Here is a 23,873-nt window from a genome sequence, read left to right on the forward strand (position 1 = left end):
AATCATGGCAAAGATATTCTTTAATAGAAAGTAAGAAAAACCTCCCTACTGACCATTATGCAGAAGGAGGAAAAAGATAAATATACACAGCTCTTTGTTCTGTTTGGTAGGATTTTAAGATCCATCTATGCATGTATAAGCACAGAATACAAAGTTTTGGGCACACAAGAACTCCCTAAACAGAGATTTCATGTTCCATAATTTTTACATGCATTCCATACTTGGTGTGCTGCTTATAGTACAGGGATTCTGTTCATCTACAGCAGTTTTAGCTTATGAATACACCATAGGTGAACTTAAAGAAACATCCACTAGTTGCTAATAGAAAGAATCACAGGAAGCTCTGACAACAGTTCACTCAAACATTAAGTTTTTTTTTTTTTTAAATCACAGTTTTCAAATATAAAAATTGGGCTTTCCCTATAACTGCAATGTATTTACATGAACCTTTTAAAAAAGATGGTCTGTAATTTAGATCTAATCACTGTCATCTGAACCACCTTCAGAACCCTCATCATTGGATCCTTCTGGTTCAGATTCATTTCCAGATGCTCTGCCAGAACCCTCATTGTCAGATCCTCTCTCAGAGTCTCTCTCGGAGTCAGCACTGCGAGAAGCAGGGCGAGATTCATTTTCTGAACCCCCAGAACGACTTCTGCCTGACTGTACAGACTCATTGTCAGACTGCTCCGAATCTGACCGCTTCCTTTTTCTAGCTGACCTGTCACTGTCAGAGTCTTCCTCAGATGGGCGGACACTGGACCTCCTTGGACTACCTGCCTCACTACCAGACTTGTTCCTGGTATCAGAATCACTATCAGAAACAATGCGTTTACTGTGCTGCTGTTCCCCATCATCAGAATCACTGTTGCTATTCCTTGCATGTCTGTAGGGAAAAAAAAAAAAAAGTATTAGATGTTATCCATAGCTTAAAAATAAAATGAGATACTAAGATTTGAGTAATGCTAGCATTATCACAGTGAGAAGAATGAATGGAATTATTTTACAATAAAAAGTGATGCTGGAAGTACAATGAAAGGCTCTTCCTTATCTTTGTGTTACCTTATTACCACTGCAGTTTCTCCTGAAAGCATGTGTTGAAACTTTAGCTTGTACAAAGTTAATTGAGGTTCTTACCCATCATCAGCAATTTTGAGTTTATCCTCATCAGAAGAATCATCACTTGATGAAATGATGGCTTTTGATTTGATCTTTCCTTTCATTGAAGGAGGCAGACGTTCTGGTTTGGGCTGGGGGGGAAAACAAAGGGTTGCTTGTTCATATAACTGGTTAAAACATTGTGCTCAAACACATGGGCTTGAAATGTATTCAGAAAACTAGACATCCTTTTAACAGTTGTTCTAAAGTCATTAGATCAAAATTTTCCATTTACTAACACTTAATTCTACATGGCTTCAGGAATATCCTTTTCATCCTTGGAGCAGCTACAGTTAAGAGGAAAGAAGGACAAAAATAAGCTCAAAGGCAGTGTGCTAAAAGTTTTGTGGTAAATTTCAACATTAGTAAACCTCTCTTTAGTAGGGTAATGCTTAAGTCTAAATGCATATTTAGACAACAATACAGCTATTCAGGGTTTAACTTACAGCCTTCTTTTTCTCTACTTTGGGTGGACGGCGTTTTTTAGGTCTAGGACCATTTTCATGTTCTTCATCATCACTTCCCTCATCTGCCTTCTGGGGTCTTAAACAGAAACATATATTATTTTACAATACAACATATTTTATGTAATGTAAAGCATAACATCACAAAAAAACCCTTAATATATAAGGATATGCCTTAGTTGATCAAGTTACGCATACTTCTTTTTTTGGCAGAAGGGCAAAGTCTTATAATGTGCATGTGTAAATAGTCATGCTACCTTTTACCAACAGTTTATTTTTTAAGTTGTTACGAAGGATTGCACAAGAATATACTTAAAAGCCATACTGTCTCTCAGAGAAGTTTAATATTAAAGTATCAGTTACCTCCTCCTCTTCTTCTTCTTTCTCTCACCCTCCTCTTCTTCCCCATCTTGTTCACTACCACTGCCCTTCCTCTTCTTTTTCTTTCTAGACATAGGCAGATCTTCATCACTGTCATCATTGACAAACTCATCAAATTCTCCTGCTCCTTTTTTGGAACGCTATAATAAAGAAAAGCCCCACAATATAACCTGTTATTCACCTCCTCAGGTACATAGGTACCAGAAATCAATTCAAAGTAGAATCTGTATCTGAACATATTTTGAAAACATGAAAATACAGACAACTTTCCCATAATCTCTAGATTGATGTAATTAAGAAACATATTCCTAATTTTCACATAATAAAACAATCTTCTGTTATTTTAACAATTGAATAGAACACATTTTGGTGATGCCACTGTGCTTGAAACTTAAGTATTAGCATCCAATTTTCACAGGTATTAAAACCTAAGAAATTTCAATCAGTGAAATAGAGCCAAGAACCTTGAAAATTATGCAATTGCAGGAGACCATATTTCAAAAGGGGAAAATGAAGGAGATGAAAACAAATAAATTCTGTTCTACCCTGCCTCCACCGCCACCACGTTTTTTCTCCTTTGATCCTTCCACTTCACCAGTGAACATCAGAATATTCTTTGTTTTCTCCACATATTGAGCTCTCTGTTCCAGAAGTTTCTTCTGTTCTTCCTTTTCTCTTAGGCGCTTCTCCTCCTGAAACAGAGAGGAAACTAATCATTACTATTCTATTTGAAGCATCATGGAGATTATAACGGCAGGTGTACAAAGTATCTGCTGACAATAAGCTGGAAACTTGATTTGTGACAGTCTAAGTCATAGCAGAAGGTCCAGATGGTAACAAATGAAAACTTCTAGAAGCCATCTAAAATTTTCTATTTTCTATCTTCTGAAGTAGGCAAAAGTCCAAAAGAACTGTTGCATCAAGTGCTTCTTAATCAGCCTTTAGCATAGAAATTTTATGGCAGATCTTCTGCAGCACCGATTTTACTTCCCCTCAGAAAATAACAATTTCTGAGGTTACAAGGAAGAATGAGTGAGCATAATCTGTTAGCCATAACGTTTGCTGCTAGCACTTACAATAACTAAGAAAAATAGCTAATAGACACTTTCTGACTAACACCAGGTACCACCACAGAGAAACAGGGGCATATACATTGCTAACAGGTATATTTTAAAATAATTTTAATATTTTAATAACAAAGAGTTTTTTTTAAATACAGTATCAAGAATGTAAAAGAATAAAACCTGTTCTTTAAGCAGTTTTTGACGAAGCAGCTCCTTTTCTTGCTCCTGCTTCGCACGCAGCTCCCTCTCTTCTTCATCCTGCTTGCGTGCCCGAGCCACATGATACTGGGCTTGACTCAGTAGGTCAGAGCATTGCCTGTAACATGCAATGTTTTCAAGTAAAGGAAGGTGGCAGGCACATACTACAAGAAGAAACAGTTTTAAAAAGGGCATGCATCACAACACCACATTTATATTACCAACAAAGAAAAAAAAAGCCTACTTGAAATAGTACAATAGTACAGCCTCTGCAGTATACCTAGTAAGAACTTTAATCACAACATACTAGCAAACTTAATTGGAAAGATAGATAACAATTTTATCTTAAAAAAGCCAACTGTGTAAGAGGCTAAAGTTATATAGAACATTCAAGCATCATGGAACATTAAAACAAGGTACTTTTAATAACCTTTTAGCTAAAGTTAAAATGATTTTTCTTTTAATATTAAAATTTTCTTCCCTGTATGACTGCTTTAAAGACACTATTTAAGATGCACCCTGCATGATGCCCAAGAGATGTTATTAGTACATGGCTATAAAAATCTTAGAATAACATACAATAAATGAAGGAAACTGATTTGAACAGCCACGTGTACAAGCTCATTATCCTGAGCAAAAGTTAAAGCAGAAAAGACTCTGCAAAAGTTTTTCATGTTTCAGTAACTGAACTATGTGATTCACCCATGAACTACTTCAAAAAAGATGTCAATGAAAACAAAAAACATTGCTAGATTATTATGTTCCAAGCCAAAACAGTGAGAGCTAGAGATGTTTAAATAAACATCAGTGCACTCTCACTGATGGAAAATTTGCCATTAAAACACCCAAATTTTCCAGGCCCCGGCTAATGGCAGACCCCATATGCTGGGCATTTTAGACTAAACGAAAAGGTTAGAAAGCAAAGACAGGAAAAGAATGAAATAGAACAACCATGCACTTGTATTTCTACTGTTCTGAGAAATGTCAGTTTAAATTTCGGAATCCGGTTTTAGTACGAAAAAAACAAGACAAAAATATTCAACTTGTCTGAATGAAGGATTTGTTTGTAGTTTGGGTTTTGGTTTTTTACCTGGCCTCTGTAGCAGCAAGTGCCAAGTCAAACCTCATCTTATCACCTACTTTACTCAAGTAACTGAAGTACCTGCAGGAAAAAAACCCAAATATGGCATTACTTATGTATTTACTGTAATTTCACCTTAAAAAAAAGCATTTACTCCCAAATTACAATCCTATAAATCTCAACAGGAGAGGAAATCTCAACTGTTTTTGGTCACAGTAATACAAAACCCTTTGAGAAACACATATTGGTCACGTGGCCAAACAAAACTGGCTCTGGAGCAAACTCAGACTACATAGTTTTGTAAGGCCCAGTCTTTGTTTCCCTGCTAGAAATTCCAGAATTACATATAGTGTTTCATAGATGATTGCTCTTCTAAACAGATTTGTGACCTATACTGCAAATTTACTGTAAGGGAACAACAGGATAGATTACAATAATTAGAAATAAATCATGTTTACCTGTGGGCTAGCTCCAGTTCTTTCACAGCATTAAGCACCTCCTTTAGGTTGCTTTTTTCATCTTTCAGGACAGAGGTAGCCAGTCTTTGTAGCACTAAAGCTACATTAAACATAAGGACTGTATCACTTGGTGCTACATGCCTGGCCTGTGAATAAAAAGCCTATTTTTAAAATATGCTACATGATCCAAATGTATACGGAAGAATACAGAGAACAAGCACCATTATTTCAGTCTCTGACTACTGACTTTATAGAGATACAAACATGGATCAACTTACAGTAATTTTATTCTGTGATATATGATGTTTTATATCCATACCTTCAACAAAGTTTGTTTGCATTCCTGTAATTTGCCACATTTGAAGAGTGCCCGAGCCAAATATAACAACACTTCAGTGTTTTGATGCTTATAGAACTTTCTCAGACAGTTTTCATACTAAAATAGAAAACAAAATAACACATTAAGAGGTGACAAGGGTTAGTTATTTTGGTCAGCTGGGTTAGCTAACTCCAGCAAATTTTTCTATTCCTAAGAAGCATTGCTATTAATATGTCTCCTGTTTCTTAAAGAAGCATGTCATTCTACCTGCATGCCTCCTTTCCCCCGATCAAAAATTCTTTCCGATATTATTCCATAGCAAGTACACGATTTTCCTAGAAACTGGCAGCAGACCAGGAGGCTGGAGACACAACAGAGAATACTTTGCAAAACCATCTATTGTAACAAAGTCCATGCTAAATAGTATCTATTGTAATTCATTTTCGCAAATGAAAAACAAAATAACCTGAAGTCACCAACTAAACATACTATGTAGTTTAATTTAGAGATGTTACCATCTGCACAGCACTGATGTACTGTTTCTGTTCTACGTAGATATGTGCCAAATTCAGCCACACATCACTGATATCTGCTGTTGCCTCTCTCACTTGGGCAAAAACATCACGAGCTTCACGGAAATATCCTTTATGTGCCAAGACAGCTCCTAAGGGGAAAATAATGTGCACAGGATAAGCTTCCAGGTTCATGTACTACATACTCCTACCAAAGAAAATGAAACATTGCCTGAATGGAGTTCCCCATTATGGACTAAATGACATTGCTGCCATATAAAAGCTATTCTTTGCTGTGCTACACTACAGAGTGTTCAGGCCATGCGAAAACAGTTCTACATTAATGCATGAAATGTAAGAATATGATCACTTCTGAAGGAACATTAGAGTCTAATATTCACCTATGCCATTAGCAGCATACAAATTCTTTGGATCATTTCTAAGTACTTGCTTGTAGATCGCTAATGCACGGTCTTGATGACGCTTCTCCTGCAGAAAGAGGTATCCCAGTTGATAACTCATTTCTATAACAGGGTATTAAAAGACCTACCCACAAGGTTTTTTTGATTGCAAGATGCCAAACAAGCATCAACAAGAGATTCTGAGTAGCTAAGAGCATACAAAAACACCCCAAATAAAATCAAGACACCAGGCAGACATATACCCGCTACCTTTTCTCTGTCTCTTGTAGGTTGATGGAGAGTCTGCAACCAGACATTGCCAAGAGCCAGCATGGAGTAAGTATCATTTTGTGTTGAGGGCTGTTTCAATATTCTTTCAAATTTCTTCTGTCCTGGTCCCCATTCTTGTTTAGCCAAATGAAGATTGCCAATCAGAGACCAAGCATCTGGGTGGTCCTAAATAAAAATTCTCTGTAAGTTGCAAAAGCATTGTTTTCCCTTTCAAGGTTACTTTTCAAGTATAAAATGCTATTTTTCTTTAATAGAATTCCTTATTAAAAAAAAAGCAACAAACAGAACACACTGAGAGTAGACTACAGTAGTTCTCTCTTCTTCCTCTGGTTTACATGAACAAATAATAGAAATACAAGCAAAGAAAAACAAAATTTTCAGTTGTATTTCAGGTGTTTTAACTTTAAATGCTTAAAGGGTTACAAACCTGATTTATCTGAAGTGCTTCTTTAAACCAATCAGAAGCCTCATAAAAATTTCCTTTATCCCTAGCCATAGCTCCCAAGCGCAAGTAGCCTAAAATAGTAAAGAAAAAAAGATAACAGAAAACAGGTTAAAGTTATTTCAAACAAAGAAAATATTTGCCATGCATGAATTTCAAAAGCAATCATTTCCTTGATCTGCTAAGGACAGCAAACACTAAGACAACTTTCACATTCAATTCACAATGAGACACACCATGTGAGGAGGAATGTCCATCCACAATGGTGGTACAGAAACTGCAGAGTTCTAACAGCTAAAGTAATGTTGATGGTTTTAGTTTCATACATTAAAGACAACTGAAAAATCTCAAAGAAAGAAGGATACATCAGGTACACAATTCTCCCTCCAAATTAAACAGCTCTCTGGTCACTGAAAGATTTGGGAAGAGTATCAGTTAGCAGGTGACTATAGAAACAAAGCAGGGAAAACATTATGTATTAGGGCATGCTCTGTACTGCATCTTGCTGAGCAAGGACAGTTATTTGTGTTTGCAGCAAATATGACAGGTCAGCTACTTGGGGTCTAGAGAAAAAGCAGAGTAAGGAGGAAAAACAGGATGTACCATAGAAGCTGTGCTAACACCTTCAACAACCCTTTTTACCAGGAGGAAGGCCAAAATCCAAAATAAAGTGATTCTCCCAGAGGGACTCTACTCACTCACATAGGGAGAGTCACAGAGTCTGGGCATATCAAATGGATGGCCTTGATTGCACCTGAGTGCTGAGGTGCTACCCATTAGTGGGTGTGAGGAGCAAGTGAACAAAGGCATGCAAGTCTAGATAAAATAATTTTGCTATATTTTTAGAGTACAGTATGATTTATTAATAATTATAAGTCTTAAAGCTGGAGACTGGACTAAAAGGATGATACAGACCTTAAAAAAAAAAGTAGGGAAAACAGCAGATAGGTAAGCAGGCACCAAAACTACTATGAAAAGAAGTGAAGACAGGTGTAAGGACAGCAGAAGGCACTGTAAATGGGAAGATTTTTGGTATTATAAGGAGAAATGTGAAACTAAAATACCGAACATTTCTTACAATCAACGTAATTAGGATGTTCTCTTAAAATGTTTTTATACAGCTTTTCCGCTTCATGAAATTCACACATCGCCTCATACAGTCTGGCAAGGTTATAGGATGTTGTTACAGAGATAGCATTGTAATAATGCTCGTCGTGTTCAGCTTCTGCTTTTGCACGGTCCAGTGATGCCAAAAAATATTTCTAAAGTATAAAAAGAAAAAAGGAATAAAGCACTCCAGAATATTCTTAAAGGAAAATTTCTGAGTGATAAAGAAATTCAATTCAAACTTTCAGTAATTACATACCTTTGCTTCTCCTAGGTTTCCCAGCCTGAAGTGCAGTGCACCCACATTGTTTAAAATCTCTGGTGGGACATCAGCCTGTACTTTCTCTTGCAGAATGCGTGTGGCTGTACCATAGGCTGACAGTGCACCCTTTACAAAGAAAGAGAAAGCATATGAAAGAAATAAGAGAACAAGGCTTGATGTGCTCTTACAAAATGCACACACATCATTCACCAAGTGTGTATTAATAATACCTGTATATCAGTCTGTTCTAAAATTTGGGCTAGTTCAATCCATGCCTCTACATCATCAGGATATTGTTCTGTGACTTTCTTTAGATGTCCCTGAAAAACAGCAGAAAATTATTGTGCCTCTTTGTGGATGCACAAACTGTTGAAAAATATAACCAAAAGAAAGAGCGATGGTATTAACATTAGCACTAGAAAGATACACCAAGCTGCAAAAGAAAACATCCTCAATATCTGCACAGTTTGGTCACCAAAACATTACTTTAGTTTCCTTCCATCATTACTATATTTTTCTGTAGAACACAACACCTGCTTGAAGTCTTAGAAAAGCAGAAACTGTTACATCATAAGCCAGAGAAGTGGTATCTAACATTTTTTGCATTTCTTACCCAACATCAGATGCTGGCAGAAGCAAAACTCACCTTTGCAATATCCCGTTTCTCTTGGTCTTCTGAAGCTGCATAAAGAGATCCAAGGATTTTCATAGTCTCGTAATTATTTGGATAGGCTTTCAGAACTTTTTCAAAGCATTGTGATGCATTCTCTTTGTCCCCTCGATAAATGTACATTTGACCCAATCCAAAAAATGGAAGTACAAAAGAAGATGAGGCAAACTGAGTAGCCTGGTAATAATACTGGAAAGCTTGATCATAATCTTCCTAATTAAAAAGAAGTAAATAAAAAAATCAGTAATGTTTTCACAGGTAAGCTCTTGTTAAACTTTCTTAACAAAGATTTTTAGGTGTTATCTCAGAGGGGGCTTTTAAAATTGCCCTACCTGTACATGAAAAGACCTAGCCAGTTGGTAACAACTCTCTGCCTGCATTGCTTCAACTTCTGTGTTATGGAAAGCATGAAGAGCCAAGTGCTGCACTTTACCATAGTCCTGAAAAACAGGAAGTTAAATGAAATTTGAAAGCCTTTATTTATGGTCAAATGATTTATTACTGAAACAAGAACAACTGGAAAACACAAGAAACTTTTAGCTATAGAACTAACTAACTAAATTAATAACAGCACATTTAGTTTTAGTGGTAACTATTCGTTATTTTTTATTTTTAAAATCAGAGAAGGGTAAGAGGGGAACAAAACCAAACAAACCACCCACAAAAGCCCCATCAATTAAGAAATAAATGTACCTTTTCTTGACTTTCCTGAGAAAAGTTTCTTACAAAATTTAAGTCAAAATCTTTACACTTGTCCATCTAAATTAACAGTTCCATATTAGGCACAACTTAGCCTTATGAAATGAGATGGAATACACCACCAGAATCCCTGCTCTTCAGAGGTTATCACGTATTTCACTGTAAAATACAAAAGACCTCTTACCTTCTTGAAGAAGAAGTGATTAGCCAAGTGATTCAATACCATTGGATTACTGGGATCAATTGTGTAAGCCCTAGAGAGGAGCTGAACACCATTCTTGATGGAATCAGCCTAAATGAAATATTGACAGGTATATTATTGAACAGATTAGGTTTTATAAGGTTGGGACATAAAAAGTCCAATAGGCAGCTAAAAACCAAAACTTTCATTTAATTTCATTACTACCTTTCCAAACTTAGCAATATACGTTGATTAGGAGGCATTATTAATTTTTAAAGGCAAAGAGGTTTTATAATGACACTATGCATATCTATGAGTTCTCTGGTACTTTGTGTCTTACATCCAATTTCAATCAGATCCAGATGGTTAGAGGTCTCAAAGCTCCTAAATGCTTTCATAAAAAGAACCAGAGATAAGGCAGACCTCAACAAGAACACAGTGTAATGTCAACCTTGATCTGACATCATAGAACTTTCTAGGATGGAGAAACATTACAAATATCTAAGCACAGAAAATATGCCAATTAGTAGTTTGCAACTCAGAGAGAATCTTACCCAGATAAAGCGTTCTCCTTCCCCCATGTCAACCCTTCACTGTTACACTAACTTAGCAGTGTTGGTTGTGAAAACAGTTTAAAGTAAAGCTTCACGTTTCTTATGAAGAACAAAAAACATATTTGCATGGGCCAGCTTTTAATCACAGCTTTTCAAAGCTTAAGGTGAGTGGGTTCATCCCTTGACTTTAGCAAAAAGACCTTCAGGCAAAAAGAAAAGGAAGGTGGCAGGTTTCATTAGTTTCTCTCCTGTGGAATTACTTAGTAAAATTTGACTTGGGAATGTTTTTGGCTGTCTCTCTAGTTTTAGGGAAGGAAACTCTCATACCCACATTTTTCAGAACTCTTCCTGAAAGTCTTAAGTTATTTTTTCCCCATGATGTAGTAAACCAAGTAGTTTTCTGTGCTAACAAAAAGTCTCTCTAGGGAGCTACATGTTCTGCAGACAGCATAACAATGAATTTTTAGCAGCATACAATTATGTAACAATTTTTATTTTTTTAAACACTTAAAGACTCCATCCTTCACTAAGAACCTCCTTAGCATGGATCAACTATCGCAGAGCTTATGATCCCTGTTAAACTATATGAGCACATTAATTTTTCTAGTGATACAACATCTAAACAGGCAGGATCATCACTTTATCATAGCTTCATCAGCCTATTTAAAATTTGTTCTTGCCCATGTTGGTTTACCGTGTGATATGCTTGCTAAGGAAGCCTGAATACAACTTAAACACTGTGTGAAAGCTCATGTCCCTTAAAGCCCAGGACTAATCTCCTGGGACTAGGCCTTTTACCTTAACCTTCCAGTTAGCATGATGCTTGTTTGAAAAAAATTCCTCATCCACTGCAATAGAGCTGCCCTTGCAAGTTAGGTCTCCAGGTACTTCAAGACTTTCAGAGCATCCTGAGTACAAACTGATTTAGTGATCCTTCAGAGCCACAAATCACTAAGTAAGGCTGGCTATAACACATATAACTATTACTCACTAAATAAATTTATTTTAATTAAAGAAATCAGCATTTATGGGCTTCTAAGTGATTCAACATGCATTCATATTTTCACCATGATTTTTTATTATTTCAATTAAAATAGTTAACTTAGCACTGTCTTACTGTAATTAATGTACATTAACCTCCATGAGCAACAAAGATGAATTTTAACAGTAGAAAAAAGTTGCTCAGAATGCACTGCTCACGTCACAAGTACAGTAGCATCATTCAATGGAGACACAGACTTGAAATTATTTAACTACAAAAGCTATTACCCCTTTAAAAAACTGGATTACCTTTCAGAGGATAAAATGTTTGCTTTTTCATGGAAGAAGGAAGGAAACTGAGTATGGATTCTTGTTAAGTCAGACCCACCTCTTTGTTATTGAGTTCCAGAACAGCCAGTCCAACCAAAGCCCCTACGCATTTTGAATTTAGCTCCAGAGCCCTGCTGAACGCTAAGCGAGCTTTTTCCAACTTGTTCAGTTTCACGAAGCAGTGGCCCATACCTAATCGAACCTCAGCTAGAGAACAAGATGACACCATTCAGAACCTCAAAATTTCAATTTTATAACTTTTTTACATTCTGGGCATCAGTTAAAGTGAAAGCAGAAATTTTAATATTTCTTTAAATCCCTTAAGCCATCTATTTGCTGTTTTACAGGCAGCCTCCCACTTGGCAGCAAAACCAATTGTAACATATTAAGACTTGATTTCTTCACACAGCCCAGAATACTGGTCCATCCCCAACAGATTCTGACACTAAATAAATAATAAAAAGTTATATTATGGAATGTATTAAAAATAATAGAGAAAGGCATTTAAAAATTGCCAGATGAAAGGGCTGGAAATTTCTTAGGCGGGGTAAATCCACCTGAGAATAGGATGCCTTCAGAAAACAGACAAATTAAGATAGTTAAGGCATTTCTCCTAAAACGATCAACTGATTCACTGCTAACAAAATGCTGTTTATCATCCTCCAACTTCCCTGATCATGTACAGATGAGCTTGTACAGAGAATTCACACCATATTGCCCTTTCAGATTACTTGTGAGCTACAAATAGAGACATTTACATACAGCAACTTCAAATCTGTGTCTGCCTGAAAAAGGGGAGTGGATGAAAGATGTTTGTTTAAATGTAAGGCCTGTATTTCTAAGTCCACTGTTGCAGCAATGATCTTATGCTAGACTAGACTACAGAATACAAATACATTCTTTTTTGCAGATAGGTTATGGCAAAGTATACCACACCTCCCAAGAGACTTCAGAGGTTTTATGATCCTAATGAAAATAACCTGAACTAATATCTCTAAATTTATCACTTTTACAGACATCACTGATAGCTTTCCCAGACTCACACCACATCTGGAAAACTCAAACCATGCATTATAGGTAGAACTTTATTTTTCATGTCTTGTTTCATTAGTAATGCTAATACATTGCTTTCTGAACCCTTATTGCAACAGCTCACAGATAGTTTCAGTGATAGTATTGAACAGCCCCTCCCTATACAACTTCAACTACTCTTATATGCAATTTCTCATCTTCTAATAGCTCTTTAAAGGGTAATAACTAGAAAAAAAAAAGAACTGTATTTTCTTAAACAGTATTTCCTTCCCTAACAACTAAGGAACGCTTCGAGTCAACAAACACCTGACCTCCTTCACAATGAGGGCTGAGGTTTTTTTGAAAGATATAGATCACAAAAAAGCCTGTAGGTATTTGAGTTGCAAGCACAGCAAATATTTCCACTAGCACATACTTTGTCTTACCTGGGCAACCTGGATTGGTACGCAATGCCTTCTTGTAGTAGGCAAGGGCTCCTCTATAATCTTTCTTGTTGAAAGAAATGCATGCTTTACCTGTTAAAACATAACATTCATGAATAAATCAGAAACATAAACAACACTGATATTAATGAGACGCTCATAAGTATTTGGTAAACTAGTGTTGTGCCAATTTTTAAAAGTTAAAGTTAAAAACTAACAAAATTCAGACAACTACCACTTTGTCTTTAATGATGTCAATATGAAAAAAACATGAAAAAAAAAAATCAAACATGGGAACACATTAAATGTACATTCTTAGGAGTTTCTGCAGAAATTTAATTCTTTGCTCTCCCAGATGAAAGACACTAAGACTGCATTAAGGAGCAAACAAATTAATATACACCTTACTACTGGCATCTTCACATTTGATAGAGTATACAGCTTCACTGGCATCATCAGAAAAATACAAGTAGTTGGACTGGATGTATGGCCAAGTGTCTCAGAAGATGCTATCCAGCATTATACTTTTTCCTATACCTATGTACAATTCCCAAGTTTAAAGCAATCTCTGTCATGTGTTTCTGGTCAAAAGTGCACACTTCTTCATCCCATTCTTTCTCTCTGCTCACATAGGCACTCTCTTCTTAAGCACATAACTTATTTCAATACTCAACTGGAGAAACCAGGTTTTTACACAAATACCCATAAACTCATACCAAGAAGGGCAGGAATATTATTTGGAGACTGGTTGAGCACAAAATGAAACTGTGCATCAGCTTGGTCCATCTTATCACCTTCAAGCAGACAAAAGCAGGCTCTTCCCAATAAGTGATTCTAGATAAGGGAAAAAAAAAAATTGTAATACCTTTAACTTTGTAAAATATGAAGATTAGACTATGTGAAAGATTAACTGGCTATGCTACAATGTTTTATATGATTAATTTATTTCTCTTAAATCAGGAAGAAAAACCAAAAAGGGTCTTTATCATCCACCTTTAAAGTCCACACATGATCAAGCAAGAGAGTAACTAGTTCTTCCTCTCCAGCCCCCAAAAGCTAACTGACATAGCTCTATCAGGTGTCCCAAGCTAGATACAGTTATTCTCGGTGCACACATTTCAGATACTTACAAGTTTTACTTACATGTACTACACTAACAGACTTTAAAGTCTAAGCAGATGCTACATTCACTTTAGTGCATCAACACTAATTTTCTTTACAAATCACTAAATAATTTATAGATCGAGATTTAGAAAGAGATTTTGGGTTTACCTGATCATACATGATAATTTTGTCAGCCATAGTATATAACAAGGTGGCTTGTGTAATGAGCTCCTTCTTGTTATCTTTGTTCTTCTCCTTTCGAGCCTGCTGCACATAGTATGCTGCCAGAGTATCCAGACAAGTCATCTGATCTTTCTCATGGTCTCTATAGTCCAAGTTACCATCTATGCGTGCAGCTTCCAGCAGCTTCACAAAGTCTTCTGTTTTTCCTTGCTTGTAGTATTCCAGCTATGAAACATACAGTATGTTTTAACAGCCAGTAAGTAACATACCACATTGATGCTTTAGGTGTCACAGATTCTTTTTCCAGAATATAGGTGTAAATCAGGCAAAAGTGCAGGGATAATCAGATTATAGCATTCCAGTATGGCCAAATAATTTTCTGTCATCATTCCAATGTAATATTTTAGATATGTAATTTTATTAGGAAACAAGTCTTAGTTATTTATAAATGAAGAATCAACTGTTTTTTCTCTGAACTTCTTTGACTTTCTGTACATTTCACCATACTTTCCATAGTACAGATACTACCTTCTCCTTGTTTAAGTGCATAAGCTAAGGCACAAACCAAGACGACTGTGGAACTGAATAGAAAAACCTTAGAAAGGGGGCTTTAGGCAGCTTGTTTCATTGAAAAAAACAAAAAGCAATTAAGATCTGAATATGTATTTGTCAAAACAGAAGCTCAGTTACCCGTAGTCATAAAAGTAAGAAAATCAGAATTATAATTTGATTACCTGAATATAATATTTAAATAAACAATCTGTATATATACTAACCGCTAAAGCAATCCATATGTGCAGCTGAGTGTGTTCCTGTTTCAGTATGCTTATAACTTCATCACCCTCAGGTAACTGATCGAAGTCAAGCTCAATAACCTGGAACCAAACAACACAGATTTTCTTTTCACAGAACATTAACAATGTTATCTCTTGATGAGCTGAAAGGAAGCTGGACATTTCAGAACATAATACAAAAATAATTTTTGGTTTTAAACAAGGTTATGAACAAACAAAGAAGTGCTAACATATTCTGTACAACACTAAAGTGATGACCTCTCACAAATATCAACTAAGAGACAGCCCAGTGTTTGGGATCCTAGTCAGGGACAAGAAGCAGAAATGCTAACTCAACTTCCTTATTCACTATTTCAGGCTCAAAATTTGTACAGTTCAACTAATAACCAACTTGATCACACACTGCTGAAAGCTAAGACTTCTACAGGTAATGCAAAGATCTAAGATATAGTAAAAATCTTCCAAGTAAGCAGGCATCAGAGAATCAGCATTTAATACTTCTATCAGAACACTGACATTTTTTAAAATCATCTTTATGAGCAAGAAAATTAAGAGATTGTTGAAATGGGCAAACTTTATAAAGAACAGACTAAATTTCTTCCATCACAAGTAAATGACATCAACAGCTTTTCATCCCACATACATTACTTTGCAAGTACTACTTTCTGACGTTGATCTACTCTTCTGATTTGGGAAACAAAGTAAAGTAAAAGATAATCCCAAGGTGGGATGTCTGGCAACACAATTTACCTGCCTGTTGGTCACTTGCTTCTCAGTCACACTATATATATATACATACATATATATATATATATATGTACTAGTCATCTGTGTTACAATTTGATTTTACAGTAAGGCAGAGGTTTAGTTTTACCCAGGCTTGTACTCTGTTTACCAATGCAGGAATTATTTCTCTGAAGACCAGATTAGAGCACTCCAATTTATAAGGGTTTATAGTTTTGACTCTGCAAAACTTGAGAGTACAAACAGGAATTTTATTATGTTATTTTCAGTTTGTCTTGAGCAGTACCTCCTGTTTGACAGATAATGATGTTTGGGGCAACACTCATCTACAAACTAAAATAGACAATAATGAGAAACAGATATTAAAAAGACAACAAATAAATATGGAAGTAAAAAAGGGAAGCAAAAAAAAAAAAAATTATATAATTTATAGCAACCCTTGGTGTTTAATTCAGAACATCAGAATCCAAGCCATAACTTAAACAGCAGTATCAAGATCAACTATTCATATTGACAGTTCAGGCAAAAATTTCTCTCACAGACTAAGAAGCTCTCTAGAATGCAACCTAGAGAGAGCAAAGTACCTTTGCCAGACTCAAAAACTCAACAGCTGTCATATGCAAATTTGTTAGACTAAGGACCCCTACGGTCACGGAAACCATTCCTCAAGCTATAAGCAGTATGTTTCAGTATCTTATTTAGCTACAGTACCTGATACAGGATGACTTAACCTCAAAATTTATGATACCCCATAAATTTCCAAAGTTCTCTTAAATTATTTTAACCTTGGCTTGTGACAGCCTACCTTAAATAAAGAAAAGTTAAACAAATTTCTAAACCCACACTGAATTAATTCTACAGAGTGGAGCAGCTGCCCTATCTGTGTCTATGTGCCGATTTAGGAACACTCATTATGTTTACACAGAAAAATCACCGTCTATGGAACCAAGGAGAGAATTTAGCCAAGCAAGGCCATCGCAGACAAGCACAAACTAAAGATTAGATGCTGATCCCAAGAATCTTCACTCCTGAGGACTGCATCTGCTCGCAGTATATATTGTGCCTTTTTTCCACAGCCGTGTGGTAGCGAAGGACCCCGACAGACTACCGGGCAGTTCCCAGCGGCTCTCCCATGACAGCCACCGGCTAGGCAAGGACAGGGAGGTTACGGAGAGCAGAGGGCAGTCACCGTCCACCGAGGGGCAACGCCAGAGGCAGGTTTGGGCTTCTTTCTACAAAGCGATACACCCGTGACCCCAGCAAATCATTCCGCTGAGGGAAGGGAGCGACACTCCCCCTCCAGCCCGGGACAAAACTACGAGAAAGCGACAAACGCCCGCGTCCCGGCACGCAACACAGGGAACACCCTTTCCTTCTCTCCCCCTCCCGCCCTCCGTGACTAGGTCGCGCCGCCCCCTCCCAGCCCCCAACTCGCCTCATCGGTGTCCCGGAGAGGGATCTCTATAGACCCCCGCGACATGATGGCGACACCGCTGTCCACCGAGCCGCCGCCACTACCACTACCACCACCACACCACGGCCCGGCCCGCGCGCGCACTTCCCCTCACAAACACCGAGTGACCCGGATGTGCTCGGGCGAAGGTGGGAGCGCTGGGAGGAGGCGGGGTGGCCCCGCCCCTGAGGTGCAAGGAGCCAATCCCAGCGAGGCACGAGCCCCCAGGGACGCCTCGCGCCCGTGGTGAGGCGGGTTTCGGTACACGGCGGGTGCGGTGTCGTTGCTGCTGTAGCGGGAGCGGGAGAGGCGGCCCTGTGGGAGCCCCTCAGCGAGTGGCGGGCAGCGCTGGAGGCCGGGAGCTCCCTCCGCCCGCCTCAGGCTGGAGGACTACGGGTTACACTGTATAACCTCTCGTGTGGCGGCTCGAAGCCGTCTTCTGAAGCCCTTTAAAACGTGAGCAGTCTCTTCATGAGAGAGTCAGGGCTTATTGAGGACTGAGGACTTGTAGACAGGTATTAGTCCCTCCAGCTTGTACGTATGTATCGCATATTATGTATAGAAATATATCCTAGGATAATCATGGAATGGTTCGAGTGGGAAAGGACCTTGAAGATCCTCAAGGTCCAATCCCCTGGTCTTGAGACCACGACTCGTTCAGGCTGTGCCTCTCCAAATGTCATTTTAAAATGGGTAGAGATTTCCAAACAAATGCATCAGAACGTGTGGATTTTCACTGTCTTTGAGGAAAAACAAATGTGATAATTCAAATACATATCTAACTACCATGGGTGGTGTAATATTGTTAATACATATTCACAATTTTTTTAGACACAGCTTGACCAATAATTTTAAAATTAAGTGTTTCTAATTGTAAATAATCAGTCTGGTAAAATTCTGAATCCTGAACCCAGGCTTAGATCCTAGAACTTGCTTTGGTGTTAGGTATTCAGCCAGGTGGCAGTGCCACTGCTTTGGCAGTGAAGCCCAACCGAGCTGGGCAGGCATTAGGGGAGTCCATGGTGATGAGGCAGGTCTGAGGTGAAGCTGGAACTGCTTGTGAGTGAGGCAAGGGCAAGGTCTAATACAGCCTAGTGAGTGCCAGGCCTTACTGACCAGTCTGAGGTAGGTAAGTCCTCAGGCAAAGGTCCAGATCAATAGGGTATCTATGGCTAGGTTGGGACCTAGGTCTGACTGAGGGAGGGAACAACTCTTTTATAGTGTAATTCAGGCAAGGGCTGTGGGCCCTGAGTTGGGTTTATAGGCAGGATGCACCTGATATGGCTGGTCAGAGCCATTAAAGCTTATTAAAGCACCTAAGGCCCTCATGTAGTATGTGTATTTTAAAGAAATAGTGGGTTTAGTAAAATATTGGCTTGGTAGGTTTAGAATGTGCTAAAAATTGAGTTACCAGGTATATAAATTGCATTATTAGGTGTTCTAATACTTTACAAGTTCCACAAGCTATTGAATTAGGTGTGCATCTCAAAAGATGTTGCTACCAAAAGAACTTAGGAATTTCTGTCCTGCTGGTTTAGGATCTCTAAAGCAGGGTCTATTAAATCTACTGTGAGCAATGATATAGGTATTATTTTTCTACAAGTCTAACTATTTTTCTTTTATTAAAACAATGTAAAATGTAGCAAGACAGAGCTCTGAGAATAGATGGTCTTTACTGCTTTATGTTAATGCTTTATTTGGAGGTGTAGTGTTTTTACAGGCCAAGAAACAATTTGAATAGCTACTAAAAGCTTTACAATTTTGTGATGCTAAGGTTAGTAATTTTTTTTTTGTTGTTCATGTTTTTTTGTATTTGTCATTTGCCTTATTTATCTGATAAATATAATTGTGTCCTTCTAAAATAATCAGCTAAATCTAAATAATTCTTCAGCAAGTAAAAGCTTTAGGGAGTGCTTGTGATTGTTTGTGTTTTGCAAGCAAGTTGTATATTTGGAGAGAGAATGCCTTTGTATTTAAGATATAAAGCAGTGAGATGCTTACATTACAGCCTAAGTTTTTGGTGGGTTTTTTTTTGGCCTTACTATGTTCTAGTGAGTCAAAAAAACATTCTTACTTGTTCCAGGAAGCTGTGATCGATAAACAACTTATTGTTCAGTGATAATTGTTTTTCTTTTGAGTGATGAACACCTTACATAGAAAATGCTATTTAGCAAAAGCAGATTTTTTTTCTTCCTCTTCCTGGTGAAGGTTTTTTCAGGGTTTATGCAATAGCAGTACAAATCTAAAATGCATGTCAGCAATTAATAGGGCAAGCAAGGATTATGTGAAAAAGCGAGATATCAGATAAAATTACAGGGCTGAAATATATAGAAGTATCACTGATTTCTAGTATAGATTGTTTTCTAGAATTCAGATGTTTAAGATTTTAATCAGATTTACATCTAGAGAGGGAGGGGATTTTTTTCTTATTTAGAATGAACATCAGCAATATTGCCATTCTGTATTCTATCTCTTTTTAAAATACTTAGTTTACAAAAGCTTGTTCTTGAACAGAGCAGAATTTTTTAAAAAGAAAGAAAAAGTTGAACACAGAGGCTACTTGGATTACTTTTTCCAGGACTGCTGAGCACTGATACCGTGTTCTTTGAAATGAAATTTCTCATTGCAAAGATCAAAATTACCTGATGTTTTAAAAGAGATATTAGTAGCTAACCCAAGAATGTTGAGATCTAGCATTTCCATAGTTCTCTATCTTTTTTGATAAAATTATTCTTCATTAACATTTAACAGTTCAAATAATTTTTCACAAAATGCTTAAGTTAAAGTATGTTCTCCATGTTCAATGGAATGTTATTTGTGTACTGAAAATCAAAGGTAAGAAAAGACCACATGGTATGTTCAGAAATCAGTGTCTTCTGCTACTACAATTGCACTTTTGAAAATGTTAAGAAAGTAGTAGAAGGACTGCATCTTATTTTAAATATGTCCTTGTTTTGTATCACTGTTAAAGCCGTTCTTTTCATTATGAAATCCGTGCATGCTCTCTAAAAGCTAAGTTTCTAACAAAGTTTAAGGAAAGAAAAACACATTATATAAGCAAATACTTGAGTGTAGAAGTCAGTTCCAAAAATAGCAATGAACACTTGTGCTGAAATTCTCAGGAAGGATGAATCCTGAGAATCATCCTGAAGATGAAGAAAGCTTTTGGGACTATGTCAACAACTCTGTTTCCTGGGGGTGGCTGGTTGTTTTCAATGTCCTTTTCATTAATGTGATTTATAATATAAACTATATACTGACTTCTATACATAGACATTAAATAGAAAAAGCAATTAATTTTCATGTCTCTAACGTCCATAGTTTCTTTTTGATAATTCATTCTTCTGTCTCCCTTCTTTTTTTCTTTACAGAATGCTTTCCACTTTTGTTTAAGCACTTAAAGTGATAATGTTTACATGGATCAATGTCTTTACTTTTTGTGGGCAGAACAATTATTTTACTGGATTTAACTCCTAGTAGTGAAATAGGTATATTTTCTGGGATTTATTTCATCCCAAGAGGAAAAAGTGAACTTGTGAAACTTGAAATTTATGCCGATGATTCTTTATGATGTCCTAACATGCATCTTACTGTTGATAATGGTAAAACTTTATTTTGTTTATTTTGGTATTGTGGATGAACAATATAAATAAGGTTACTTTTAAACTGCAGTGTAATAGCACAATGTGTATCTAGCTATTATTTAAGAAATGTCTGTTCTGTGTTTCTGTCTATCTCTTGTGTTTATTAGCACATTTTTTGTGAAAGGCCAGGGACAGTTTGTTCAGTTATTTGAGAAGTAATGTGGATAGATGCCATGTTTGAAGACTGTTTTCATACCTCCTGTCACCGTGTAACTGAGGTTTACAATTAGCTTGATCTGTGAAAGTAGAGCTATTGATTCTCACCATGGCTTATGCCTAGCTAGCTTCATGAATTAAGGCCTCAGATTGGAAGTAAACCACTGACTGTTTTCAGCCAGAAGCAAATGTTATTTTGAGATGAAAGGGGGTATTCTAGACACTGGGTCACTAGATAATTTGGAATCAGTTTCCATGTATTGCCCTGAGTATACTTTCTTCCTCAGTTTCTAAGGTCATGTGGCAAGTAGATAATGCTGATGAGTGAGCAGCAATGAATATCCTTTTAAAAGTAATGTAACTGTAACTGCTCAGAAGCAGGGAACAGCATTTAGAGAGAAAAATAATATATATCAGGCATTCCTTTCCCGCTTCTCAAGACAACTTTTAAAATCAGTATTCTTTGACGTATCAGGGTGGCTATAAAGGGAGGTAATGGATTTGGTATTCTTAGCCTATGTTGATAATGGAGTCTAGGCTACAGTTTCATAGCAGGAGCAAGTAGAAATGCTGTATTGCAAACTACCTGGAAATTCTTGGTTTGGCATATTGATAGAAAAATACCTATCATCCTCAAAGACCTGAATAGTGCAAAGAATTAAGCTGGCCTTGCTCAGTAAACTGTATACAGATACATGACTGGATTTCAGAGCTGATTTCGTTTGCCGAAGGGCAGTAGTGGTGCTGTTAGTATTTTGTAGTCCTCGCTGTTGGAATGGCAATCCATGATGCAGTATGTTTATAAATAAAACTGTGATTCTATCTGCAAGCTCAGCTTGTGATGTAAAATAAAGTTGTATTCTTTCCAGCTTGCACATCACCACTAATGGAGCTGCTGCTGGAACTTAATCAAGCATTCTGTTAATTCAGAAGCCAGTAAAGAAACCCCGAGACCTATGTTGCCTCTGCAAGTATGAGTGAAGGTTGATTCTTATCAGTCAATTGACTATGCATGCATACAGTCAAATCACTTAAGGAAGGAAGATGCAACTTTGACAAATTACTCCTGATTATTTTCTTGGAGGCTCCCATCTGTACCTCAGCAGATTATTTTGCAGTTTCAAGGTGTATATGTGGTAATTCTTAGTGTGCTGGAATCACAAAACTCCCACGAGAAACACTTCTAACTATTTAATAAGTATTGTTCAGGCGTAAATCCTTTGTGCTAATCAAATGTCATGCAACTCAAACAACAAACTGGGAAACTCACGTAGGCAAAATTGGTAGACATCATACGTTTGACAGCTATATGACTCAAAGCTGGAGAAATGGGTACATATGCCTTACTATCACTTTTTTTTTAGTTAGATATACTTTTTTCATCAGTGTATTAAGTCCTTTTTTAACAGTGTCAAGGGTGGTTGCATTTTCTAACAATCTTAAATACATGGTCCTTTCTTAATTTAGCTTTGCCATTTTGGGCAGCAGCTGTAAACAAGGAATACAATACTGATATTAATCTGTCTAAAACTGTAGTGATAGAAACCCCTCAATCTAGCAGTCATGTTTAAAATGTAAAATATTTGAAGAATACTTCAAACATTGCAAGTTAGAGTAAGCATTGGAGAAATTAATATTTTTTCTTAGAAATTCAATTTAAGTAGACTAAAAATCTTGAAGGAAAAATGTTGACTACCTTTTGCAAAACTTTAAAGCAGATTTAATAAAAAATATATCTTAAACAACTGAGAAACATCTTAAGTATCCAGGAATACTGATAGTTATCTTTGAAGCTTTTTACATGCTCTGGATAGGGTTGTTCTGTAGCTCTGAGGGCTGCTGTAAAGTATCCTAAACTTTTATGGCATGAAGAAGAAGACATCTACTTTGACTTTAAATATATACACACTTTCCAAACTGACCTAGTGCTGATAACTTATGTTCTCTGCCATAAACTAAGAGACTCAGCCTGCTGTATTTATTTGAGTATTAGTGGACAAGAATGCTTTTCAGTTCTTCCGTTCCTTCATTTGTAGGGAAAGTGTCAAAACATTCACATAAAGTAGCTTTGCAATTTTCCCATGCAAATGACAGCAGAGGGCAGCATTGAGGTATACATAGAATAACAGTAAGTTGAAAAAAATTAAAAAAAAAAAAAAATATGGTGCCGTATGTTTTGAGTATTCCTTCATAAAATCACAGAATAATTTCCAGTGAAAGAGGTCTGTAAAGGTCATTGGGTTAATCCTTGCTCCAGAGAGCCAATTTCAAAATTAGATGCAATCAACATAGTCATGTGTCTACATTGTTGAGTTTTCTGAGACTGGATGCAAAGTGCACCTAGTGCTGACGTTAGTTATTTTGTCTGAATAATACTAGAAAAAAATATTTAGACATTTTTGTGAGGAAATAGTATTTTTAAACCCTTACTCTTATGTATTCTCATAAATTTTAATAGTAATAGGTGGGCATCCAGAAAAAAATTAAATTAGTTCTGAGTATCTTGCCTGTAACTTCTGAGGAAAGGTTGAAGAGCACAGTTATATCTATGTACCTTCTGTTGAAACAATGTCTTATTGCTGGGGTTTTTTTGTTTTTTTTTTAAGTACAGTTTCTGTAGTACTCGCTACTCAGTACTATGATTTAATTTTTTATTATACCTTTATTGGAGAGCTGACATATAGTGACAGGAAGAATTTAAAAACACTAATATTGCTCTCATGTTAAAACCTTTTTTTTTTTTTTTTCAATATGTGCTGTATTGAATTTCTGGAAAGATTTCTAGAAA

General features: G+C 36.7%; 1 protein-coding gene across 1 annotated transcript; it reads right to left on the reverse strand.

Annotated features, from left to right (window-relative positions):
- On the reverse strand, positions 1 to 17,427 carry CTR9 (CTR9 homolog, Paf1/RNA polymerase II complex component). The gene is made up of 25 exons (XM_071761688.1): positions 17,268 to 17,427; positions 15,071 to 15,169; positions 14,280 to 14,519; positions 13,724 to 13,841; positions 13,011 to 13,100; positions 11,612 to 11,760; positions 9,692 to 9,799; positions 9,141 to 9,248; positions 8,785 to 9,021; positions 8,369 to 8,458; positions 8,136 to 8,264; positions 7,848 to 8,031; positions 6,755 to 6,843; positions 6,307 to 6,492; positions 6,037 to 6,124; positions 5,639 to 5,787; positions 5,124 to 5,240; positions 4,805 to 4,950; positions 4,356 to 4,427; positions 3,248 to 3,383; positions 2,549 to 2,695; positions 1,986 to 2,143; positions 1,605 to 1,701; positions 1,138 to 1,250; positions 1 to 886 (listed from the first exon to the last, which is right to left on the reverse strand). The coding sequence occupies exons 1-25, from the start codon at positions 17,310 to 17,312 to the stop codon at positions 478 to 480; spliced, it is 3,504 nt and encodes a 1,167-aa protein (XP_071617789.1). The 5' UTR covers positions 17,313 to 17,427; the 3' UTR covers positions 1 to 477.
- Between the last annotated feature and the right edge of the window lie 6,446 nt (positions 17,428 to 23,873).

Source organism: Heliangelus exortis, chromosome 18 (genome assembly GCF_036169615.1).
Source record: "Heliangelus exortis chromosome 18, bHelExo1.hap1, whole genome shotgun sequence".
NCBI lineage: Eukaryota > Metazoa > Chordata > Aves > Apodiformes > Trochilidae > Heliangelus > Heliangelus exortis.

Bases quoted from the DNA above. Each gene is read 5' to 3' on its own strand.
- CTR9 (XM_071761688.1), bottom strand. From the start codon at position 17,312: ATGTCGCGGGGGTCTATAGAGATCCCTCTCCGGGACACCGATGAG. The intron at 14,520-15,070 runs GTTAGTATATAT...TATGTTTCATAG, and splicing joins ACATATGGATTGCTTTAGCG to CTGGAATACTACAAGCAAGG. The intron at 9,022-9,140 runs GTAGGGCAATTT...CTTTTTAATTAG, and splicing joins CTAGGTCTTTTCATGTACAG to GAAGATTATGATCAAGCTTT.